Source organism: Carcharhinus amblyrhynchos, chromosome 7 (assembly GCF_965287045.1).
Source record: "Carcharhinus amblyrhynchos chromosome 7, sCarAmb.v2.hapA, whole genome shotgun sequence".
NCBI lineage: Eukaryota > Metazoa > Chordata > Chondrichthyes > Carcharhiniformes > Carcharhinidae > Carcharhinus > Carcharhinus amblyrhynchos.
Genome location: NC_137330.1, coordinates 119,755,711 through 119,779,009, shown reverse-complemented (window position 1 = coordinate 119,779,009; position 23,299 = coordinate 119,755,711). Strand labels below are relative to the sequence as shown.

The following is a 23,299-nucleotide window of genomic DNA, read 5'->3' as shown; positions in this document are numbered from 1 at the left end:
TCGAAGTCCCAGGCACCAATCCAGGCTGCAAGTTCATCCACCTTATTGTGTATGCTCCTCGCATTAAAGTATACGCACTTCAAACCACCCTCCCACCTGCCAATACTCTGCTGTGACCTAGAAACCTTATCCATGACCACCCTATTCTCATCCTCTTGTACATTGGAGCTACAGTTCAGGTTCCCATCCCCTCTCTGAATCAGTTTAAACCCCCCTGAAATAGCATTGGCAAATTTCCCCCCCCAAGATATTAGTTCCCCTCTGGTTCAGGTGCAGACCATCCCTCTTGTACAGGTCCCACCTACCCTAGAATGAGCCCCAATTGTCCAAGTATCTGAACCCTTCCCTCCTGCACCATCCCTTTAACCATGAGTTCAAACGCTCTCTCTATTCTTCTCCATTCTATCCCGCAGCACAGTTAACAAACCAGAGATAACGACTCTGCTTGTTTTAGCCCTAAGCTTCCACCCTAACTCTCTGAATTTCTGTTTTATATCCCCGTCTCTTTTCCTACCTATGTCATGGGTGCCTACATGAACCACAACTTGGGGCTGGTTCCTCTCCCCCTTAAGGATCTCAAACACTCGATCAGAGATATCATGGACCCTGGCACCTGGGAGGCAACATACCAATCGCGAGTCTCGCTCGTTCCCACAGACTGTCCTATCTGTCCCCTTAACTATGGAATCCCCAATCACTAATCCTGTTCTTTTCTTTCCCCTTCCCACCTGAGCATCAAGGACAGGCTCTACTCCTGAGACCTGTACTCCATGGCTTACCCCGGTTGAGTCTTCCTCCCCAGCAACATCCAAAACAGAGTACATATTTTGGAGAGGAACAGCCTCAGGGGATCGCTGCTCTGACTGCTTCTTACCCCTTCTAGCAGTCACCCATGTATTACTTTTAGGAGTAGTGTGTTGGGGAGAGTTACAGAACAAAGAGATCTAGGGGTACATGTTCATAGCTCCTTCAAAGTGGAGTCACAGGTGAACAGAGTGGTGAAGAAGGCATTCAGTATGCTTGGTTTCATCAGTCAGAACATTGAATACATGAGTTGGGATGTCTTCTTAAAGTTGTACAAGACATTGGTAAGGCTACACTTGGAATACTGTGTGCAGCTCTCGTCACCCTATTATCGAAAGGATATTATTAAATCAGAAAGAGTGCAGAAAAGATTTACTAGGAAGCTATCAGGACTTGATGGATTGAGTTATAAGGAGAAGCTGAATAGACTGGGACTTTATTCTCTGGAGCGTAGGAGGCTGAGGGATGATCTTATAGAGATCTAGAAAATAATGAGGGACATAGACAAGATAGATAGTCAATATCTTTTTCCAAAGGTAGGAGAGTCTAAAACTAGAGGGCATAGGTTTAAAGTGAGAAGGGAGAAATACAAAAGTGCCCAAAAGGGCGATTTTTTCACACAGAGGGTAGTGAGTGTCTGGAACAAGCTGCCAGAGGTAGTAGCAGAGGCAGATACAATTTTATCTTTTAAAAAGCATTTAGATAGTTACATGGGTACGATGGAGATAGAGGGATATGGGCCAAATGCGGACAATCGGGATTAGCTTCTGGGTTTAAAAGAAAAGGACAAGTTGGGCTGAAGGGCCTGTTTCCATGCTGTATGGCCTGGAAGGGTATGTGTGATTTTGGACTCCATATTTAAGGAAGGATATGCTTGCATCTGAGGCAACAAACCAAAGGTTCACTAGATTTGTCACTGGGATGAGATAGTGTCCTACGATGAGAGACTGAGCAAAATTGAGTATATGTTCTCTGGAGTTCAGAAAAGTGAGAGGTGATCTGATTGGAATATACAAAACTCTGAGGAGTCTTGACAGGTTCGACACCAAGAAGTTGTCTGCCCTTGTTGGAAAACCTAAAACGGGGTTTGATAATTTAGAACGGACATACATAGACATTTCTTCGAATAGTTGTTTAGTAATACAGAGTATTGCTGAAAAAATACATTTTGTTGAAGCTTTTCATCTGGCATTCATCAGATCAATCACAACAATATCAATATCATGAAAGAATACAATTTTATATTCTGAGAAGAGTGTGCTTCTTGGTTACCAAGTGGATTCTGGTTGGGGTGTTGCCATGGAGAATGCTCGATTTATTGGTGACTGACAGTTAACTGCCATGAACTGTTTGAAAATTTTAAACCAAGCAGCTTGGCTATGATCATGGTTCTGACTGGTCATTCCCTGAGTACTGAACCAGTGAATGCCTATCGTTTAATTTGTTTAGCCGAAACAACACAATGTGTGTACATGTTCTTTCTGTCTGCAAAGAACAGGTCCTTATGTATTAATATATGTAACTTCCATAAAAGAAAATACGCCACACTCACACATACACATTCACACACATACCTATACTCACACACGCACACACACTCATACTCACATATACACATATACCTATACTGACACACACACACACATATATACCTATACTCACGCTTGTGCACACACACACACGTACAGTTCTCTCACACACTCAGCAACTCTAGTACACGCACAAATACACACTCACACTTACACACACTTATACTCGCACACTCCACACACACACACATTCACACACGCTCACGTTCACACACATACTCACACACCTACACACATACATACTCTGTCTCCCTCTCACACACACACACATGCACTCACATACACACACAGCCACACTAACATGCACATACTCACAGACATTCTCAGACACTCACACACTCACTCACACACACAGTCATTCACACACCTACTCTCTCTCTCACACACACACACACACACACACACACACACACACTCTCTCTCTCATACACTCTCACACACACACAAAAATAATCTTTTAACTCCACAAATCGTCTGTACTATCACATACCAGGCTTTGGGATGATATAAACTGAAATGCAAATAAATGATTGTTTAGCTTCAACATATTGTTGAGATTCTCTAACCCAGGGAATAATGTCTATTTTCTAATAGAGATAATTGCCCTCTCGAGACTCCCTTGCTCCAATGAAAGCTTAGGGATGGATCATACATCGTTCACAGTTTTCACTATTAATTCTGACAATCTTTGCAAAGCTATCTATAAGTTAGCTTTTAATTATAATTGACTTCAAGCTTGTTTGAATGCATTTACTTCAGGGTTGCATATCAGTTTTTCAATCAAATGCTGCCATTTATCTGCAGTTAAAACTTTAATTCCTGAAACAATAAGTTAGAATCTAAAACACAAAAACCAATAACTAAATTTCCACAAGACTATCAAAACCATTTATTATTTTAAACACCTCTGTCAATCTCCCTTTAATCTTCTGTGCTCTAAGGAAAGCACTACTAACTTCTCTAGTATAGCCACATAACTACGTCCCTCATTCCAGCACAACAACACAAGAAATAGAAGCAGGAGTAGACCACCAGGCTGTTCAAGCCCATCCTGATGTGGATATGCCGGCGTTGGACTGGGGTAAACACAGTAAAAAGTCTGACAACACCAGGTTTCAGTCCAACCGATTTATTTGATAGTAAATTCACTAGCTTTCGGGTTAGCCCCTTCGTCAAGTGAATGGGGAGTTCTGGCCTCAGACAGAGCATATAAAGCACAGACAGTTTACAATTTCGCAGTTGCTCTACATCCTGAGCGCAAGTTGAGAAGTTGTAAACTGTCTGTGCTTTATATGCTCTGTCTGAGGCCAGAACTCTCCATTCACCTGACGAAGGGGCTAACCCGAAAGCTAGTGAATTTACTATCAAATAAATAGGTTGGACTGAAACCTGGTGTTGTCAAGCCCACCCTGCCATTCATCCATACCATTCTGGTAACTCCTGTGTATACACTCTCCACATCCAACTGACCACAATGCCAGCTTGGGTTTAATCAATATCTTAAAGATTTGACAGAACTTCCTTGCTCTTTTACTCTTTGTTTGGTCAGTGATTATTATGGGATGTTTGGTGAGTGATGACTGTGCACTTACTATAGGGTATTTGTGGCTGGCCTGTGATTATTATGGGAAGTTTGAATATCCGGCTGGTTTACTATTATAATTGGACTTTCAGTGGCCTTTCGAGGTTAATCTAGAACGTCATTAACTTTGGAAGAAATAAGAGCGCTGTGCTGCTGCTTCAGAACTTTGTGGAGTATTCCTCTATCCTGTTGTGATTGGCTGATGTTTTCCAGACCATTGTGTGCTTCCATTCATTTAATTTGAAGACAACTTCCTAAGACACATAGCTATGTTTCATTTTTCTTACATTTAACCCTTCTATTTTATAACAAAACAAGTATGCCCTCAGTGAAAAGGTAGAAACTGTGCTGTGCTAATATCTGTACTAGTGGAATTTTATGCAGATTGAGTTGGAAGGTAGAGGGCATTTAACTCTTGCTTCACATTTCAGTTAACTCCATTGGCCGTGGTTACAGAATAATGCCTGTTTTATTACTCCTGCCAAATCCCATCACAGTAGCTTGAAAAGTGAGTTCAGTTGTTTAAGAAATACAGAAAGAGAAATCTCGGCCCCTCTCCCGCTGCGGGAATCGTAGCAGGCAAGACCAAAAATCCGGCAGACGGTTCATAAGTCTGTTCAGCTGGTGCGGGAATTTCTGGTCTTGGGGTGTGCATGGCTGGAAAATTCCATCCAGGGTATTGGGAAAAGTGATTGTGAAGCTGTTGATTTGTAAAAACCCAACTACCCTACAGTTAACTAACGTCTAACCGGGAAGGAAACATGCCACCCTTACCAGGAGCCTTCTACATGTTCATGTGATTGACTCGTAACTGCCCTCTGAAGCTATTCAGTTACCAGTTCCATTACTTTACTAAATGCCACCCCTGTCTGAGATGCCTACACCCTGGGAATGATTTTTGAAAAGGTGTTCAGTAATGAATGGTAATAGAAATGATCGATTGTATGGAACAGTTTAATTTGTGTTGTAAGTGCAGCTTACTTTGACAACTTGGGATGTTTCTTTTTGGGAAGGTTTTTATTCCATGTGCCTCAAGGACTGTAACAAGTTTGGAAAGGGGAGAAGTGAGAGCAGGCAGTATCAAAGTAGTAGTCATTGGTTTATTAGTCGTTAACTTGTGTTTCCTTTCTCTGTTGAAGCGTTCTCGTGCCTGTGTTCCAGCTAGCAAAGGCAGACGTGTAAGATTCTGTCTTTGTTTTACTGCGTGTGTATTTATATACATACATATGTATATGTGTGTGTGTGTGTGTGTGCATTGCTATAAGCTCCAATGCTTCTTTTTGTCAGTGCTGCAGCTACATGTTCAGTGTCCTTTTTCTGCCTGAATTCACTTCTTTTTCTCCCGTCTTCAGTGTGCATGTTGCATCTGTTTATTCTTAATTGCTTATGCTGTGCTATTCCAGTCAGGAAGCCATAGTGGTCACATTGTTAACCCTTTTCAATTGTGTTAACCTAGAGGGAAGAGATGACCTTTGATTCAATTTTTACAAAATCAGTATTTTAAGAAAGAATTCTTTTTGCTTCATCACAAGTGTATGTGACTCAAACTAGTTTCGCTTCAAAGGTGCGAAGCATTCAGACTTTCACATTGCCTGCAATGGGATTGTGATTGTAGGGTGTGCTCATACCTCACTCAATGGCTAGTCATGTGGGAAAATTGATATCACTTGATTTTCATTCCATGTATATGTTTTAAAGTAAAACAGAAATTGCTGGAAATACACAGAACATCAGGTGTCATCTGAAAGAGTTGATTTAAAAATGAAGCTACTTAAAACACGCAAAACTTTAAGGTCAGGTGCAAGTATATTTGTTATCGGGCAATAGAATGACCAAATTAAGTAACACTGACACACTTAGTAAAAATCAGACTGAAATGCAGGTACAGATGGGATCGTTTTGATTAGAGAGCCACAAACCCTTCCATTAGATATAAGCTTAAAATAACTGTCCCTGTTTTCTGACCTCTGAGCCTTTACAGCACGCTTCCAAGCCTAGCCACGACCTGAATTCTGTGGGGTCAAATTGGTTTTGCCTTTGGATCAGGTGCTGAGCCATTTTCATTATAGATGCATGTTATCAAAGGATAAATGGGCACCAGAGAAAGTGAACAAAAAGATTGGCGAAGATGATGCCAGAACTAAAAGATTATAATTACTGGGAAAGACCCTAGGAAAGAGAAGAAGTCTTTAAAATTATGAAGGGGTTTGATAGAGTAGATGTGGGAGAATGGGCGAGGTCTAAAATGAGGAGTCATAAATAGAAGGTTATCAATAATCAATCCAATTGGAATTCAGGGGAGAATGTGGACCTCTGGTTGATGTCCTTTAGGGAGGGAAATCTGCTATCCTTAACTGATCTGTTCTATATGTGACTCCAGACCCATCCTTCTCCTTCAGTGGTCACTCAATAACGATTTTGACTGTCAACGTAAGAAACTGCGTGATACTGGTCATGGGTTCTGTGGCTCCTTGCGTGGCTAACAAACCCAATCCCAGAGCCACGCCTTTGACCGCACACAGCAGGTGGTTTCGGGAGGTGGGTTCTGTCTTTGGACTGTAGACCACTGGGATTCCTTTACCAGGCCTCCTCTCGCCATTGGTGTCCTCAAAGAGTTGTTTCCAATCAGGAGGTTCTTCCAAGTAGGTCCCCTCTGAGCAAGGGTCTGGGAGACGTTGATGTCTATGTTTTATTTCTTGAGGGAAGCCTTCAGGGTGTCTCTGAGGCACTTCCTTTGCCCTCCTCTTGTTCAGGCAAAGATTTGCTTTGGCACTTGGGCCTCTGATCATCCAAAGCAGATGGCAGGTCCAGTGGAGTTAGTTTCAGATGATCATGGCCTCGATGCCCTTGGCTCCTTCAGGGATTTTAAGATGCCTGTCCTCCCTGCTCAGTAAGAAGTCTCACAACCCCAGGTTAAAATCCAACAGGTTTATTTGTTAGCAAAAGCCACTAGCAGTCGGTGTGCTCTCTGCCCCTTTGTCAGATGAGTGGGAGTTCTGTTCACAAATAGGGCATATAAAGACACAATTCAATTTACAAAATAATGATTGTAGAAACTTGCAGTGTGTGTCAATATGTCTGTCTGTGTCAAGGGTGACTCAGCCAGGAGTTTAAGACTCCTGACGGCATCCCTTCTATAATGTGGATTCCAGAACTATACTCTAGCTGTGGCCTATCCAATATTTTATACAGTTCCAGCACAACCTCCCTGCTGTTAAACTCTATGCCTTGGCTAATAAAGGCAAGTATACTATATGTTTTCTTAATCACTTTATTCACTTGTCCTGCTTCCTTCAGGGACCAGAGTACATGCACACCAATCCTTACTGCTTTCCAGGGTCCTACCAGTCATCGTGTATTCCCTCATCATTTTTGTCTTGCCCAAGTATATCACCTCAGACTTATCCGGATTGAAGTCCATTTGCCACTCGTCAGCCATCTGACCAGCCCGTCTCTATGCTCCTGTAATGTAAGGCTATCCTCCTCACTACCTACCACCCTAACAATTTTCATATCATCTGCGAACTTCCTGATCAACCCTCCTGCAAAAAGCATTTATATAAACCGCAGACAGCAAGACCCCAACACTGATCCCCGAGGGGCCCTACTGTACACAGTCTTCCAGTCAGACAAATACTCTACAACCATCTCCCTCTGCTTCCTGCCACTCAGCCAAATCTCTACCAATTTACCAAATATCCTTGGATCCCATGTGTTCTTACCTTCATTACCCCTAAATTATTCTCCCCTTAATCTGGTTTCCAATGGGGGTACCATAAGCATAAACATGGGTCAAGGGTGGAGGAGGAAAAACGCATTGTTAAGATGGCGGCGCAGGCTCGTTGGGCTGAAGGGCCTGTTTCCCATGCTGTGTTGTTCTTTGCTCTGTCAGTCTCCCATGTGGAACCTTACTGAAGTCCAACTAGAATACTTGGACTCCGCCTATATACCCTGCGCCTGCATGCCTCTTTCCACTTCACTGATGAAGGAGCAGTGCTCCGAAAGCTTGTGATTTCAAATAAATCTGTTGGACCATAACCTGGTGTTGTGTGACCGCTCATCTTAGCAAAACCATGCTGATATCCCCCGTGGCGCAGGATATCAGAGTAGCCATGACACAGCTTAAGAACATAAGAAATAGGAGCAGGAGTAGGCCGTCTAGCCCTTCGAGCCTGCCCCGCCATTCAACAAGATCATGGCTGATCTGAAGTGGATCAGTTCCACTTTCCCGCTTTCTCCCCATAACCCTTAATTCCCTTGTCTATTAGAAATCTATCTACCCGTGACTTAAATATATTCAGCGAGGTAGCCTCCACCACTTCAATGGGCAGAGAATTCCAGAGATTCACCACCCTTTCAGTGAAGAAGTTCCTCCTCAACTCCGATCTAATCTGCCCCCCCCCCCCTTATTTTGAGGCTGTGCCCTCTAGTTCTGCTATCCTTTCCAAGCGGGAAGAATCTCTCTACCTTTACCCTATCTAGCCCCTTCATTATCTTATATGTCTCTATAAGATCCCCCCTCATCCTTCTAAACTCCAACAAGTACAGACCCAGTCTATTTAGTCTCTCTTCGTAGTACAACCCCCTCATCTCCGGTATCAGCCTAGTGAACCTTCTCTGCACTTCCTCCAAGGCCAATATATCCTTTTGCAAATGCAGCAACCAAAACTGCACACAGTACTCCAGTTGCAGCCTCACCAGTGCCCTGTACAGTTGCAGCAAGACCTCCCTGCTTTTATATTCTATCCCCCCTCGCAATAAAGGCCAACATTCCATTCGTCTTCTTGATCACCTGCTGCACCTGCAGACTGGGTTTTTGTGATTCGTGCACAAGGACCCCCAGGTCCCTCTTTGCCCTTTAAATAATAATCCCTCCTACTATTATTTCTACCAAAGTGGATAACCTCACATTTGCTATTATTATACTCCATCTGCCAGGTCTTCGCCCACTCACTCAGCCTATCCAGATCTCTCCGCAGACTTTCCGCGCCTTCCATGCAATTTGCTTTTCCACTCATCTTCGTGTCATCAGCAAATTTTGTTACCATACACTCAGCCCCCTTCTCCAGATCTTCTATGTATTTGGTAAACTGTTGAGGCCCCAGCACTGATCCCTGCGGCACTCCACTAGTCACCAACTGCCAACCAGAAAAGCAACCATTGATTCCAACTCTCTGCTTCCTACTAGACAACCAATCCTCTATCCACGCTAACACCTTACCCCCAACTCTGTGCTCCCTAACCTTTTGCAGCAGCCTTTTGTGAGGCATCCTGGAAATCTAAAAACACCACATCCACTGGTTCCCCTCTCTACCGCACTAGTCACATCCTCATAGAAATCCAATAAATTTGTTAAACATGACTTCCCCCATGACGCAGGATATTCCCCGTGATGCAGGATATCTGAGCAGCCGCGTGGCACAGGACGTCAGAGCTGCCGCGTGGCGCAGGACGTCAGAGCTGCCGCGTGGCGCAGGACGTCAGAGCTGCCGCGTGGCGCAGGACGTCAGAGCAGCCGCGTGGCACAGGATGTCAGAGCAGCCGCGTGGCACAGGATGTCAGAGCAGCCGCGTGGCACAGGATGTCAGAGCAGCCGCGTGGCACAGGATGTCAGAGCAGCCGCGTGGCACAGGATGTCAGAGCAGCCGCGTGGCACAGGATGTCAGAGCAGCCGCGTGGCACAGGATGTCAGAGCAGCCGCGTGGCGCAGGATGTCAGAGCAGCCGCGTGGCGCAGGATGTCAGAGCAGCCGCGTGGCGCAGGATGTCAGAGCAGCCGCGTGGCACAGGATGTCAGAGCAGCCGCGTGGCGCAGGACGTCAGAGCTGCCGCGTGGCGCAGGACGTCAGAGCAGCCGCGTGGCGCAGGACGTCAGAGCAGCCGCGTGGCGCAAGATGTCAGAGCAGCCGCGTGGCGCAAGATGTCAGAGCAGCCGCGTGGCGCAAGATGTCAGAGCAGCCGCGTGGCGCAAGATGTCTGAGCAGCCGCGTGGCGCAAGATGTCTGAGCAGCCGCGTGGCGCAAGATGTCTGAGCAGCCGCGTGGCGCAAGATGTCTGAGCAGCCGCGTGGCGCAAGATGTCTGAGCAGCCGCGTGGCGCAAGATGTCTGAGCAGCCGCGTGGCGCAAGATGTCTGAGCAGCCGCGTGATGCAGGATGTCTGAGCAGCCGCGTGATGCAGGATGTCAGAGCAGCCGCGTGATGCAGGATGTCAGAGCAGCCGCGTGATGCAGGATGTCAGGGCAGCCGCGTGATGCAGGATGTCAGGGCAGCCGCGTGATGCAGGATGTCAGGGCAGCCGCGTGGCGCAGGATGTCAGGGCAGCCGCGTGGCGCAGGATGTCAGGGCAGCCGCGTGATGCAGGATGTCAGGGCAGCCGCGTGATGCAGGATGTCAGGGCAGCCGCGTGATGCAGGATGTCAGGGCAGCCGCGTGATGCAGGATGTCAGGGCAGCCGCGTGATGCAGGATGTCAGGGCAGCCGCGTGGCGCAGGATGTCAGGGCAGCCGCGTGGCGCAGGATGTCAGGGCAGCCGCGTGATGCAGGATGTCAGGGCAGCCGCGTGGCGCAAGATGTCAGAGCAGCCGCGTGGCGCAGGATGTCAGGGCAGCCGCGTGATGCAGGATGTCAGAGCAGCCGCGTGGCGCAGGATGTCAGAGCAGCCGCGTGGCGCAGGATGTCAGGGCAGCCGTGAGTGAGGATTGGATTGGGGGCAGCATCTGCCTCACCAATATTAAAGTAACCACAGTCCATTCCTCAATCACATAATCTGTTGCTGACCCTTCCCCCAAGCCCCATTCCCCCCTCCAAATTTGCTTCTCACGGAACAGAAATTAAACTCTTGCTGACCAAAGTATCGGACAGATTTGAGTTTGATCTTCAGCAGGGTTAGCTGAAGCAATATTTTAGCAGCAGAATTTTGCATTCTTCATTTTCTGCTATAAAAGAACCAGTCATTATTAAAACATTCAACATTATGGAACATATATCATCCAATTTGCCATGAGCCTTATTATTATTAATGGCAGAGGGGACAAGCCAGTGTTTCACAATTTATTTTCTGTGACTTAAAGTCTTTCTCTTGCTGTTTCACACTCATTGTCAACTATGGCTTCTGTTTTATAAATTGCAGTTGTGCTGTTGAGAATTTTGCAATGGCCTGCGAATTGCTAATTAAACATCAGGGGCTTGGTTTAATAAAGCTGAAGTTAAACATGTGCATGTGGTATTGGAATGGAAGCTGGGGTGGGCGTTGACACAGCAACCTCCACAATAACAGTTTATCCTGAAGACAAAAGCTGCAGTATTCCTTTCAACGTCTACTCACCTGTTTCTCCTTTAAACTTAAAATCAGTGCTAACTGTATATTTTAATTGGTCGCATAAATTTCTGTAATAATGGTTACCTTTATTTTTAGCAATTAAGATACAGGTAGACATTCAAATGTGGAGCAAAGTCGGTGAATGTCAGGTTTAAGGACTTCATGGATGCTGTCATTTCAAGGCAGCTGAACTGCTGATCCTTGTGGTCTAAGATCACAATGAAAAATAACCATTTGGGAATGACATCATTGGACCATCAGTGCCTTAGGAACCGTATCCCACCAGCATTCAGTACTTTCAGAGAAGAGAAATTGCTCCTGTCTGAAGATTTTACTCAAGGAAATGTAAATGGCATTTAATGATGTCCTTCTGATTGCTGGTTCCCTCTCAGATTACAGCAGAGGCAGTATATAGGCAGTGATTTGCAGGAAACAGGCTCCATCACTTCAGCAATTAGTTTATGGTTTATAGTCTATTCCTGTTAAATTACTCATTATTTGCTTGAGAAAGATGCAATACGTAGTTCAAATTAATATTAAAAGTAAAGCGCAACAGAAGGCATTCTTTCCTCAAAGTCATACGGTGTCCTAATTCAAACATAGACCACTTCCTGTATTGTTGTTAGGTCAAATTCATGGAACTCTCTATCTAACAGCGCTGTGGGAACACATCGCCACACAGGCTGCGGCAGTTCATGTGGTGGGTCAACTACCTCTGGAGCAGTAAGCATGGATTCTGAACTAATGGTTATCAGTGACGCCCACATGCCAATAAACTAAAAAGCTCATATGAATAGATAATTCAAGCTAGGTAACTGAGTTAAGAGGAATCGACTGTGTTGTTGTAGGCTCTGACTAGTTATTTGTATAATACTGCAGTGCAGGAAGTTGCAAAGCAAAGGAATATGCAACTTTGACAGTTTCTTCATCTTAGTCAACATTAAGAGTTGCTCACTTTGAGAAAAAGTGGGAAGTCAGTGTAGTGATAATGTCACTGGACTAGTAATTCGGACATCCAGGTTAGTGCTCTCGAATCATGAGTGATGGAATTTGCATTCAACTAATAGATTTGGATTTTTTTAAATTAATTTACAGGATGTGAGCATTGCTGGCTAGGCCAGCATTTATTGCCCCTCCCTAAATAATATAAAGCTAGTGTCAGCAATGGGAGCCTTGAAATTATCCACTGGCTCATCAGTATCCCTTAGGGAAGGAAATGTGCCTCTTTACCTGTGACACCAGACCTACAGCAATGTGGCTGACTCTTCACTATCCTCTGAAACAGTCAAACCACTCCTTTCAAGGGCAGTTAGGAAGCAGAAACGCATGTTGGCTTTCCTGGAAATGCCTACACCACATGCAAAAATAAAAAAACTGCTAAGACTTCACAGCATGATGCCTCTTTCATATTCTTTAATGAATTGGTATCGTTTATGGATCTCTACAGTTTAGAATGTCAGGTTTCCAAATGAATTCTGTCCAATTCTTAACTCCATTTCAAAACATCAACAGAAGTTACGCTCATATAACCCTTTTAAATTGATTATCCTCTGACAGCTGTGTCTTAGTGAGAGTAGACTCTCTGTTTGGATGTGCCAGCTCCTTGCATGATGTAAGAGCTTGGGTTTGTACCTGTGACCTTCCCACACAGTGGCTCCCAATCTGAATTAACCTTTTGGGAGAGGCAGTGAGTGTGAAAAGAAAAACAGAATTCCACAGCAGCACTGGCACAACCAGGCCGTGTCTGCCTCACTCTCAAAGAGAAGATACCGTAAAGGGATGAAAGGAAGGTAAATTGTTTGATAGTTAGATCATTCCTGTATATTTGCATGGATCACACTGTTTTTAAGTTAATAAAATTTGTTAGATCTGAGACACCTGCACACGTATTATTTAAAGGAGTTTCTTTTCATAGATTGATTCCATTGAGAATTTCAACCTTTCCAATTCTCCATCTGGTGATGAGGTGAAATCACAGGTATATTCTCGCTCTCGATCGCCATCAACAGCAAGTGACGTTGAACCTGTGGAGGTGAGTGCATGGCAGCCTTTGGGCTATTTCCTTCTCCTAAGAAAAAAAGGAAAGTATATCTCTGCTACATTGTACATCTCTCTTTTCTCCCTGATGACAAACTATTTGCAGCTGAGAACGGAAAAGCAAGGAGCCCAATCCCAGTCCTTAGCCACAGCCCTTCACAATCTACGGTGGTACTGTTGGGTGGCATGGTGGCACAGTGGTTAGTACTACTGCCTCACAGCGCCAGGGACCTGGGTTCAGTTCCCCGGGTTTGGAGTCTGCATGTTCTCCCTGTGTCTGCGTGGACTTCCTCCAGGTGCTCCGATTTCCTCCCACAGTCTGAAAGGCACGCTGGTTAGGTGCATTGGCCATGCTAAATTCTCCATCACTGCACCCAAACAGGTGCCAGAGTGTAGCAACTAGGGGATTTTCATGGTAACTTCACTTGCAGTGTTGTAAGCCTCCTTGTGACACTAATAAACTTTAAAAGCTTGCAGTTACTGCCTCAGGAACAAACATCCTGTGTCTTTTTTTCTCTTCCCACTGTTAAATATTGACTCTATTCTCTCTTCACAGATCCTGTCAGATCTGTTGAGATGCTCCAACATTTTCTTTTTTTGTGTCCTGGAATAGTAGATGTAGTTTTCGTCTCCATATTTAAGAATAGAACTTGCATTGCTGCACCAGTGGTTCATTAGATTTGTCATTGGGATGGTAGGGTTGTCCTATGATGAGAAGTCTATCTTCTTTGAAATTTAGAAAAATGAAACGTAAAAGACACAATATACTGAGGAGACCTGAGAAGATAAATACAGGTTGTCACGCCTGGCTGGGGAATCTAGAACACAGGGACAATTATTTCTTCATTCAAAAGGTTGTGTGAATCTTTGGAATTCTGTACCCCAGAGAGTTGTGGATGCCCCTTTGTTGAATGTATTTAATCATAAAATCTCTACAGTGCTGGAAGAGGCCATTTGGCCCATCCAGTCTGCACTGACTCTCCGACAGAGCATCTTACCCAGGTCTATCCCCCTGCCCTATCCCCTTAACTGAATGAATTTACCAGGACCAATCCCCCAAATCCACGTATCTTTGGATGCTAAGAGTCAATTTAACATAGCCAATCCACCTAACCTGCACATCTTTGGACAATGGGAGGAAACCGGACCATTCAGAGGAAACCCATGCAAGACACGGGGAGAATGTGCAAACTCCACATAGACAGTAACTCAGGGCCAGAATTGAACCTAGATCCATGGCGCTGTAAGGATCAGTGCTAAGCAGTGTGCCACCGTGCAGTTGGTTAAGATGGTCAGATTTTTGGTGGGAACCGAGGGATAATGAGGATGGGTGGAAGGTGAAGTTCAGGTAGAAGATCAGCCCAGATTTCTGAATTTGCAGAGCAGATTCTAGGGCTCTTAATTCTTGTGTTCTTCTGGGCTAATGTTACAGGATGTATATTTTATCTTTGAATTCATTTTATTCAATGTAAATATCTGCCAGTTTTAAACTAAATATGTCTAAATCTCAGGAATTCAGTGGGAACTTATTCCCTACCCTTAGTCGCAATGGAGGTGGATGATTGACTGTGGTTTATGGATACTTAAAACAGATTATACCATTTAAGGCTAGTATATTTAAAGTTAATCTCTTTAAGAGGAGCAGGCAGTTGAAGAAGAATATTTTGCCAGTTGTGAGGATATTTCCAGTATGATGATGGTGCTGTGATTTCCTTTTATTCTGTCATAGCCAATCATGCCAGTGATTAAAGCTAATCACCTCTGTTTGAACCTTATTAGGGAACTGACCACCCTCAACGTACAGTCCTGACACCAACTATCAGGTCGTCCTATAGCGGTTCCAGTGTCTCAAACCCAAAGGTAAAACCCTCCACAACTTGGTCTCTTAAAAATTCAGATTTGATCTCCTTTGCAAATTTTATGTGTGTTCTCCTCTTCCTGCACCACTCTCCCACCTTAACCCCTGCCACTGGAGACTGATCTTTCTTTCTTTCTGGCTTGTAGGTAAAAAAGGTAGAAGCCATCCAACCGCCCTGGTGTAATTCAATTGGGGATTTTGCAGTTCTTGGCATTTTTCTCCAATTAATGCTCCTGTAATCTCATCTGCAGAGCAGAAAATAAGAAATAGGAGCAGGAGTAGGCCAACTAGCCCTTCGAGCCTGCCCCGCCATTCAATAAGATCATGGCTGATCTGTCTTGGCTCAGTTCCACATTCCCGCCCTCTCCCCATAACCCTTAATCCCCTCTCTTATCAAAAACCCATCAACCCGCGTCTTAAAAATATTGAGCGAGGCAGCCTCCACCACTTCAACGGGCAGAGAATTCCAGAGATTCACCACCCTTTGAGTGAAGAAGTTCCTCCTCAACTCCGTTCTAAACCGCCCCCCCTTTATCTTGAGGCTGTGCCCCCTAGTCCTACTATCCTTTCTGAAAGATGCACAAACTTTTTGCATTGAAACTTAAGGTTACAGCATGAAAGCTTAATACGTTTTTATGCAATTCACCTGTTTAATTAAATGAGCTTGTGCCTCCTTTCAAGTTACAAAGAAGCAAATTGCTTGCAACTTCATTCTACAGTCACTAACCTTCACTGAAGGTGATTTTCAGGGAGACTGTTTTTAGATCTAGTGATCTATATTTAAAGGAATGTTTGGTAAGAGCAAAGGATCAGATTATTTCACTGTGAGAACATGCGTTAACTCTTCCAGTATAAGAAATGAGCATTAAATGCTGTTCAGAGTTTAATAGTTTTCTATTTCAATAGAAAATTCTCCCGTGGCACAGGCCACGGGAGAATGAGGGCAGGAATGGAATGAGGTGGAGGCTGAATGCGTGGCTGAGGGACTGGAGCAGAGGGCAGGGATTTCGGTTCCTAGATCATTGGGACCTCTTTAGGGGCAGGTGTGACCTGTACAGTAAAGACAGGTGGCACTTGAATCCCAGGGGGACTAATATATTGGTGGGAAGACTGGCTAAGGCTACTGGGGGGACTTTAAACTAGAAAGGATGGGGGGAGGGAATTGTGATGGGGAGACTGGGACCAAGGAGGTTAGCTCCCAGGTAGGGAAGGACTGCAGGTGGTATGAGAGGGAGGTTAGACAGGGGGTGGAGAAGGGAAATGCCCAGACTGAGGGGCTGAAGTGTATCTATTTTAACGCCAGGATTGTAGTAAATAAAGTAGATGAGCTTAGGGCATGGATTGCTGCTTGGGAATGTGATGTGGTGGCCATTACGGAGACTTGGATGTCTCAGGGACAGGACTGGGTACTTCAGGTGCCAGGATTCAGATGCTTCAGGAAGGACAGGGAGGGAGGCAAAAGAGGTGGTGGAGTGGCACTGTTGATCAGGGACAGTGTCATGGCTGAGAAGGAGGATGCTGTGGAGGGACTATCTACAGAGTCTCTGTGGGTGGAAGTTAGGAACAGCAAAGGGTCGAAAACTTTGCTGGGTGTATTCTATAGGCCGCCCAATAGTGACAGGGAAGTTGAGGTGCAGATAGGGAAACAGATTCTAGAGAGATGTAGTAATAACAGAGTTGTCGTGATGGGAGACTTCAATTTCCCAAACATCGATTGGAATATCCCAAGGGTAAGGGGTTTGGATGGGGAGGAGTTTGTTAGGTGTGTTCAGGAAGGTTTCCTGACACAGTACATGGATAAGCCTACGAGAGGAGAGGCTGTATTTGACCTGGTACTGGCGAATGAACCAGGACAGGTGACGGATCTCTCGGTAGGAGAGCATCTTGGGAATGGTGATCATAATTCTATCTCCTTCACAATTGCATTGGAATGAGATAGGATCAGGCAGGCTAGGAAGGTGTTTGTCTGGAGTAAGGGGAAATACGAAGACATCAGGAAGATAATTGGACAAATAAACTGGAAGGAGGCGTTCTTAGGGAAAAGTACCGAAGGAAGGTGGCGGATATTCAAGGAATGTTTGTCTGGAGCTGTGCACAACAACGTTCCGATGAGACAGGGAGGTTTTGGTAGGTCACGGGAACCATGGTGCACGAAGGCTGTGGTGAACCTAGTCAGGAGGAAAAGGAAGGTGTACAAAAGGTTCAGGGAGCTAGGAGATGGTAAGGATCTTGAGGAGTATAAGGATTGTAGAAAGGAGCTTAAAAGGGAAATTAGGAGAGCCAGAAGGGGTCATGAGAAGGCCTTGGCAGGTAAGATTAAGGAGAACCCCAAGGCCTTCTATAAATATGTGAAAGGTAAAAGGATGAGAAGAGATGGGATAGGACCTATAAAAGGTAAAGGGGGAAAGGTGTGTGTGGAACCAGAAGAAATGGCAGAGGTGCTTAATGAGTACTTTGCCTCAGTATTCACGGTAGAAACTGATCTGGGAGATTTTGCTACAGATTTGCAGCAGATGGAAAAGATTGAGTATGTGGATATTAAGGAAGAGGATGTGTTAGAACTTTTGAATTCTATCAAGATAGATAAGTCGCCGGGACCAGATGGGATGTACCCCAGGTTACTGTGGGAGGTGAGGGAGGTGATTGCAGAGCCCCTGGCGATGATCTTTGCGTCGTCAATGGAGACAGGAGAGGTTCCGGAAGATTGGAGGATTGCAGATGTGGTTCCTATTTTCAAGAAAGGGAACAGAGATAGCCCGGGAAATTACCGACTGGTGAGTCTGACCTCAGTGGTTGGTAAGCTGATGGAGAGGCTTCTGAGGGACAAGATTTACGAGCATTTGGAGAGGTTTGGCATGATCAGAAATAGTCAGCATGGTTTTGTCAAGGGCAGGTCGTGCCTTACGAGCCTAGTTGAGTTCTTCGAAAATGTGACTGAACACATTGACGAAGGAAGTGCAGTGGACGTGGTGTACATGGACCTCAGCAAGGCGTTTGATAAGGTCCCCCATGCAAGACTTCTTGAGAAGGTGAGAGGGCTTGGGGTCCAAGGCGCTTTGGCCTTGTGGATCCAGAACTGGCTTGCCTGCAGAAGGCAGAGAGTGGTTGTGGATGGGTCTTTTTCTGCATGGAGGTCAGTCACCAGTGGAGTGCCCCAGGGATCTGTTCTAGGACCCTTGCTGTTTGTCATTTTCATAAACGACCTAGATGAGGAAGTGGAGGGATGGGTTAGTAAGTTCGCCAATGACACGAAGGTCGGTGGTGTTGTGGATGGTCTGGAAGGATGTCAGAAGTTGCAGCAGGACATAAATAGGATGCAGGACTGGGCGGAGAAGTGGCAGATGGACTTCAACGCGGATAAATGTGTAGTCGTCCATTTTGGCAGGACCAACGGGATGAACGAGTACACGATCAAGGGCAGGAGTCTTAGTAGTGTTGAAGAGCAGAAGGATCTTGGGGTCCGGGTCCACAGGACTCTTAAATCGGCCTTGCAGGTGGAGGATGTGGTCAAGAAGGCGTATGGTGTACTGGCCTTCACTAATCGAGGGATTGAGTTTAGGAGTCGGGAGGTAATGCTGCAACTTTATAAGACCCTTGTCAGGCCTCACTTGGAGTACTGTGCGCAGTTCTGGTCGCCTCACTATAGGAAGGACGTAGAAGCTATTGAGAGGGTGCAGAGGAGATCTACAAGGATGTTGCCTGGATTGGGAGGCATGCCTTGTGAAGATAGGTTGAGGGAGCTGGGACTCTTCTCCCTGGAGAGACGAAGGTTGAGAGGCGACCTGATAGAGGTTTATAAAATGTTGAGAGGAATAGATAGGGTGGATTCTCAGAGGCTATTTCCCCGGGTTGAAATGGTCGCTACGAGAGGACACAGATTTAAGGTGCAGGGAGGCAAGTACAGAAGTGATGTTAGGGGTAAGTTTTTCACTCAGGGTGGTGAGTGAATGGAATCGGCTGCCGTCAGTGGTGGTGGAGGCGAACTCGCTGGGGTCTTTTAAAAGACTTCTGGATAAGTATGTGGGATTGGGGGTTATAGATAGGTCTATGGATTGGTAGGTGTTGATGTGATCGGTGCAACTTGTGGGCCGAAGGGCCTGTTTGTGCTGTAGTGTTCTATGTTCTATGTTCTACGTTTTTTCTTTTATAGCCCAAAGCTCATCAGTTTGTCGTGAAGTCCTTTAATACACCAACAAAGTGCAATCAGTGCACATCTCTGATGGTTGGACTAGTGCGTCAAGGCTGCACTTGTGAAGGTGAGAATTATCAATTAGTACTACCTAACGGGTAGTCATTTCAAATGTGAATTCCTTTGGGGTTTCAACATAATTCGAACTATTTTAGTTTAATATTGGCAAGGGATTCTTTCTTAAATATTATTGATAAGTAAGTTATACATTTCTCACTGCTTGTATTGAATGATTTGGAATTTGGCCGCCGTATGGGGGGGAATGCACCTCTGGTTTCTTGTGCATTTGCCAATCCCTTCATCCTATCATTGGTGGCCATGACTTCAGTCAGATGGGCTCTGAACTCTGTTATTCTCTCCATTAGTCTCTGCACTATTCCCTCCTCTTTTAAGACTGTCTTTGAAGCCAAGCTTTTGGACAACCTTCCTAACACACATCCAGACCATAAACACACTGAAGCAGAGGTGGCTTGGCACCCTTTAGCTTGGTGTCAGTTATGTTCCTGTGAAGCACCCTGGAGCATATTATGTTAAAGTTGTTATTTGAATGTAAGGCATTGTTAGTTGACCAGTATAAACAGTGGGCTGCATTAACCATTGACTAATTAAGTGCTGGAGATTGCTGCTCTTGTATTACAATCTCCTGGAGGAGTGCAGTGATGAAGGATAATTCATTAACGAATTCTTCAGGGAGTTTGAAGCTCTCTGAAGCTTCAGAAAAATAGCATTATCCTCACCCTGTTGTACTTAAAAATGGTTTGAATCTTTCCTGGCAAATGTCTCTGTCATGTTAAGGTACATGGAGCGTGAACTGAATTCAAAATCAGTGTAAGGAGACATGCTTGATATAATATGGATTATTCTGTCTTCTGATGTCCCGTGGCTTCACTTTCTGTTTTAGTTTTATGTTTTCTGTTTCCTTCACTTCCCCAACTGGCAGTGCTAGGATATTAGTCGCTACTGTTATTAGCATATCATCTGTTGAATTATCCCATATTATTTGTGGTGCTGAACACTGTTCATGTTGTAACAATTTGTCTCTTCCTCCCCTGCCTTTCAGGCTTCCCTCTGCCCAAGCCTACACTAGGCCACCTGCCCTTCTCCTGGAAACCATGTCCAGATCCACCAAACCCAATCGCTTCTCTCCTCGCACATACGTCCTTCCATACATCAAGCCTGTGGTGCTTTCCAAGAATACATTGAGCGATTTGTTACGTGTTTAGTGGCATCGTTAATTGTGTTGCCGAGCCACTTCTGCTTCAGTGTGTTCATGGTCTGGATGTGTGTTAAATGGGTACTGTTTATGGTGCGGATCATCTATTGAAGTAGTGTCGTGGCATAAATGGATCAAGCAGCAGTTCAAGGAAGCAGCTGACCACCACCTTCTTTAGGGCAGTTAGGGATGGACAATATATTCTGGCCCGGCCAATGCCTTGCACACCCTATGAAGGAATATTAAAGAACAGTCCAGATACTGGCACCAGATTGACTATGTTTAAGCTGCAGGGATGTCCACATCACCCATACCATGACCCATACTGACAACTGCTGATCAATCTGCTTATCTGCTTTGCCATCTCCAGACTGGCGTCCAAACAATGTAGGCAACAGAAGCAATGCTGTGATAAAATTAAAATCATAGGAGTTAAAGATCCCTCCAAAGTAGCCTTTCTCAGTTAGTGTCTCACTGCCAATCTCTCAACCTTCAGCCAACAGCAAATACAATGTGCCCATTGTACTTGGCCACCATAAAGTCCACCATGGCAAGTTCCTGCAAAGGAGTCCTTGGCCTCTCTGCTAGGAAATATCATGACTGGCTTGACAGAATCAAGGGAGAGGTATAGGACTTAATCATATTTAAATGCAAAGCTGTCGCAGACTGGAAACTTAACCACACCTTGTGGGGAAAACAGCAGTCCTTCAGAAATCTGGAAGCAATGTTACAGCTTAAAGCCTACAACATGAAAAGTAATGAGCAAAACAAGTGTCAGAGATCCAACTAATAGTGGAGAGCTGTAACAAGCATAGTTTCTTGGACACTATCATACTTATCTGTGGCCCAAGCTTTCATGAGCTCACTCAACCATGAGCCAAGTTGAAATCTCCAACATAGAAACTAGAAACAGGAGGACGCCATTCTGTTCTTACAGCCTGCTCCGCCATTCAATTTGATCATTGAATTCAATAACCTGATCTGCCCTTTCTCCCATATCTCTTGATCCCTTTAGGACCCAGAGCCATATCTAATTTCTGCTTGAAATCAGACAATGTTTTGGCCTCAATTACATTCTGTGGTAATGAATTGGACTGCAACAATTCGAGAAGGCAGCTCACCACCATCTTCTCAAGGGCAACTAGAGGTGGTCAATAAATGCTGCCCAGCCAGCAACTGTCCCACGAATTAATAAAAAAAATTCCACCCCTAGTTCTGGACTTTCCCACCATTGGGAACATTCTTTCTGAATCTACCCTATTTCACCTTCTCACTCTTCTCACTCCAGTGAATATAATCCTAACCAACTTAGTCTCTTATATAACAGACCTGCATCCCAGGAATTAACCTGGTAAACCCTCACTCTACTCCCTCATAGCAAGGACATCCTTCCTCGGATAAGGACGCCTAAACTGCACACACCACTCCAGGTGTGGCCTCACTAATGCCCTATACAGTTTCAGTAAAACATCCTGATCCCTATGCTCAAATCCTCTTACTATGAAGGCCAACATACCATTTGCCTGCTATACCTGTGCACTTCCTTTCAGTAACTGAAACTAAGATCAAGATTTACTGGGCAGCAGTGATCCCCGCATGCCAATATGCTTCAACTACATATGGGTGCGGGTGAGTGAATAAGTACCCTGAAACTGGGAGCGAGTCTTTTTTTCTTTATACCTCAACATTTTATTGAAATTCATGTTTAATGTTGCCAAACCTTATCTTTCCAAAATGTGCTCACCAACCCCTTGGGTGAGAAGAAAGATGAAATGTGCTCCTGGCATGAAAAGGTTGTACAAATCTGGTCTAGATAGTAATCAATGTACTTCAAGCAGAGAGTAACAGTCAGTGGATTTTTTTTAGGCTTGACAGATTTGTAGTGGTGTTTCCCAGGGGACCCTTGCTTTTCCTGATATACGTTAATGATCTAGATCTTGATGTGCAGGGGACTGTTTCAGTGTTCAAGGATGGCACAAAACTGTGAAGTGGACAATATGGCACCCCAAAAGGACATAGACATGTTGGTGGAGTGGGCAGATAGATGGCAGATGCAGTTCAATGTGGAGAGATGTGATGCATTTTGGTAGGAAGAACATGGAGAGACAATATAAAATAAAAGGTAAAATTCTCAAGGATGCAGGAGTAGAGAGACCTAGGTGTATATGTGCGTAAATCAGGGAGATAGTGACACAGTGGTACACAGAGGGAACTTGGGGAAATAAACAGTGTTGTCTTGAGGAGTGTACATATAACAGAGAAGGAGGTGCTGGAAGTCTTCAAGCACATTAAGGTAGATAAATCCCCAGGACCTGTTGGAGTGTATTCCAGGACATTGTGGAAAGCTAGGGAGGAAATTGCGGATCCCCCAGCAGAGATATTTGAATCATCGATAGTCACAGGTGAGGTGCCTGAAGATTGGAGGTTGGCAAATGTTATGCCTTTGTTTAAAAGAGGCTGCAAGGAAAAGCCTGGGAACTACAGGCCAGTGAGCCTCACATCTGTAGTGGGTAAGTTGTTGGAAGGTATTTTGAGAGACAGAATCTACAAGTATTTAGAGATGCAAGGACTGATTAGGGACAGCCAGCTTGGCTTTGTGAGTGAAAAATCATGTCTCACAAATTTCATTGAGTTTTTTCAAGGGGTAACCAAGAAGGTAGATGAGGGCAATGCAGTTGATGTTGTCTACATGGACATTAGCAAGGCCTT

At 44.8% G+C, this 23,299-nt stretch overlaps 1 protein-coding gene across 9 annotated transcripts in view; it reads left to right on the top strand.

Moving 5' to 3' along the window:
* LOC145345245 (serine/threonine-protein kinase MRCK alpha-like) overlaps positions 1-23,299 on the top strand; it is a 545,867-nt gene that overhangs the window by 460,660 nt on the left and 61,908 nt on the right. For 6 of the 9 annotated variants that reach the window (XM_080193032.1, XM_080193031.1, XM_080193035.1 and 3 more), the window contains 4 exons: positions 5,115-5,153; positions 13,209-13,325; positions 15,110-15,190; positions 19,339-19,444. In XM_080193032.1, the coding sequence (XP_080049158.1) occupies positions 5,115-5,153; positions 13,209-13,325; positions 15,110-15,190; positions 19,339-19,444 (343 nt within the window). The remainder of the gene's footprint in view (positions 1-5,114; positions 5,154-13,208; positions 13,326-15,109; positions 15,191-19,338; positions 19,445-23,299) is intronic. The other 3 variants (XM_080193034.1, XM_080193037.1, XM_080193039.1) reach the window with 1 other exon arrangement.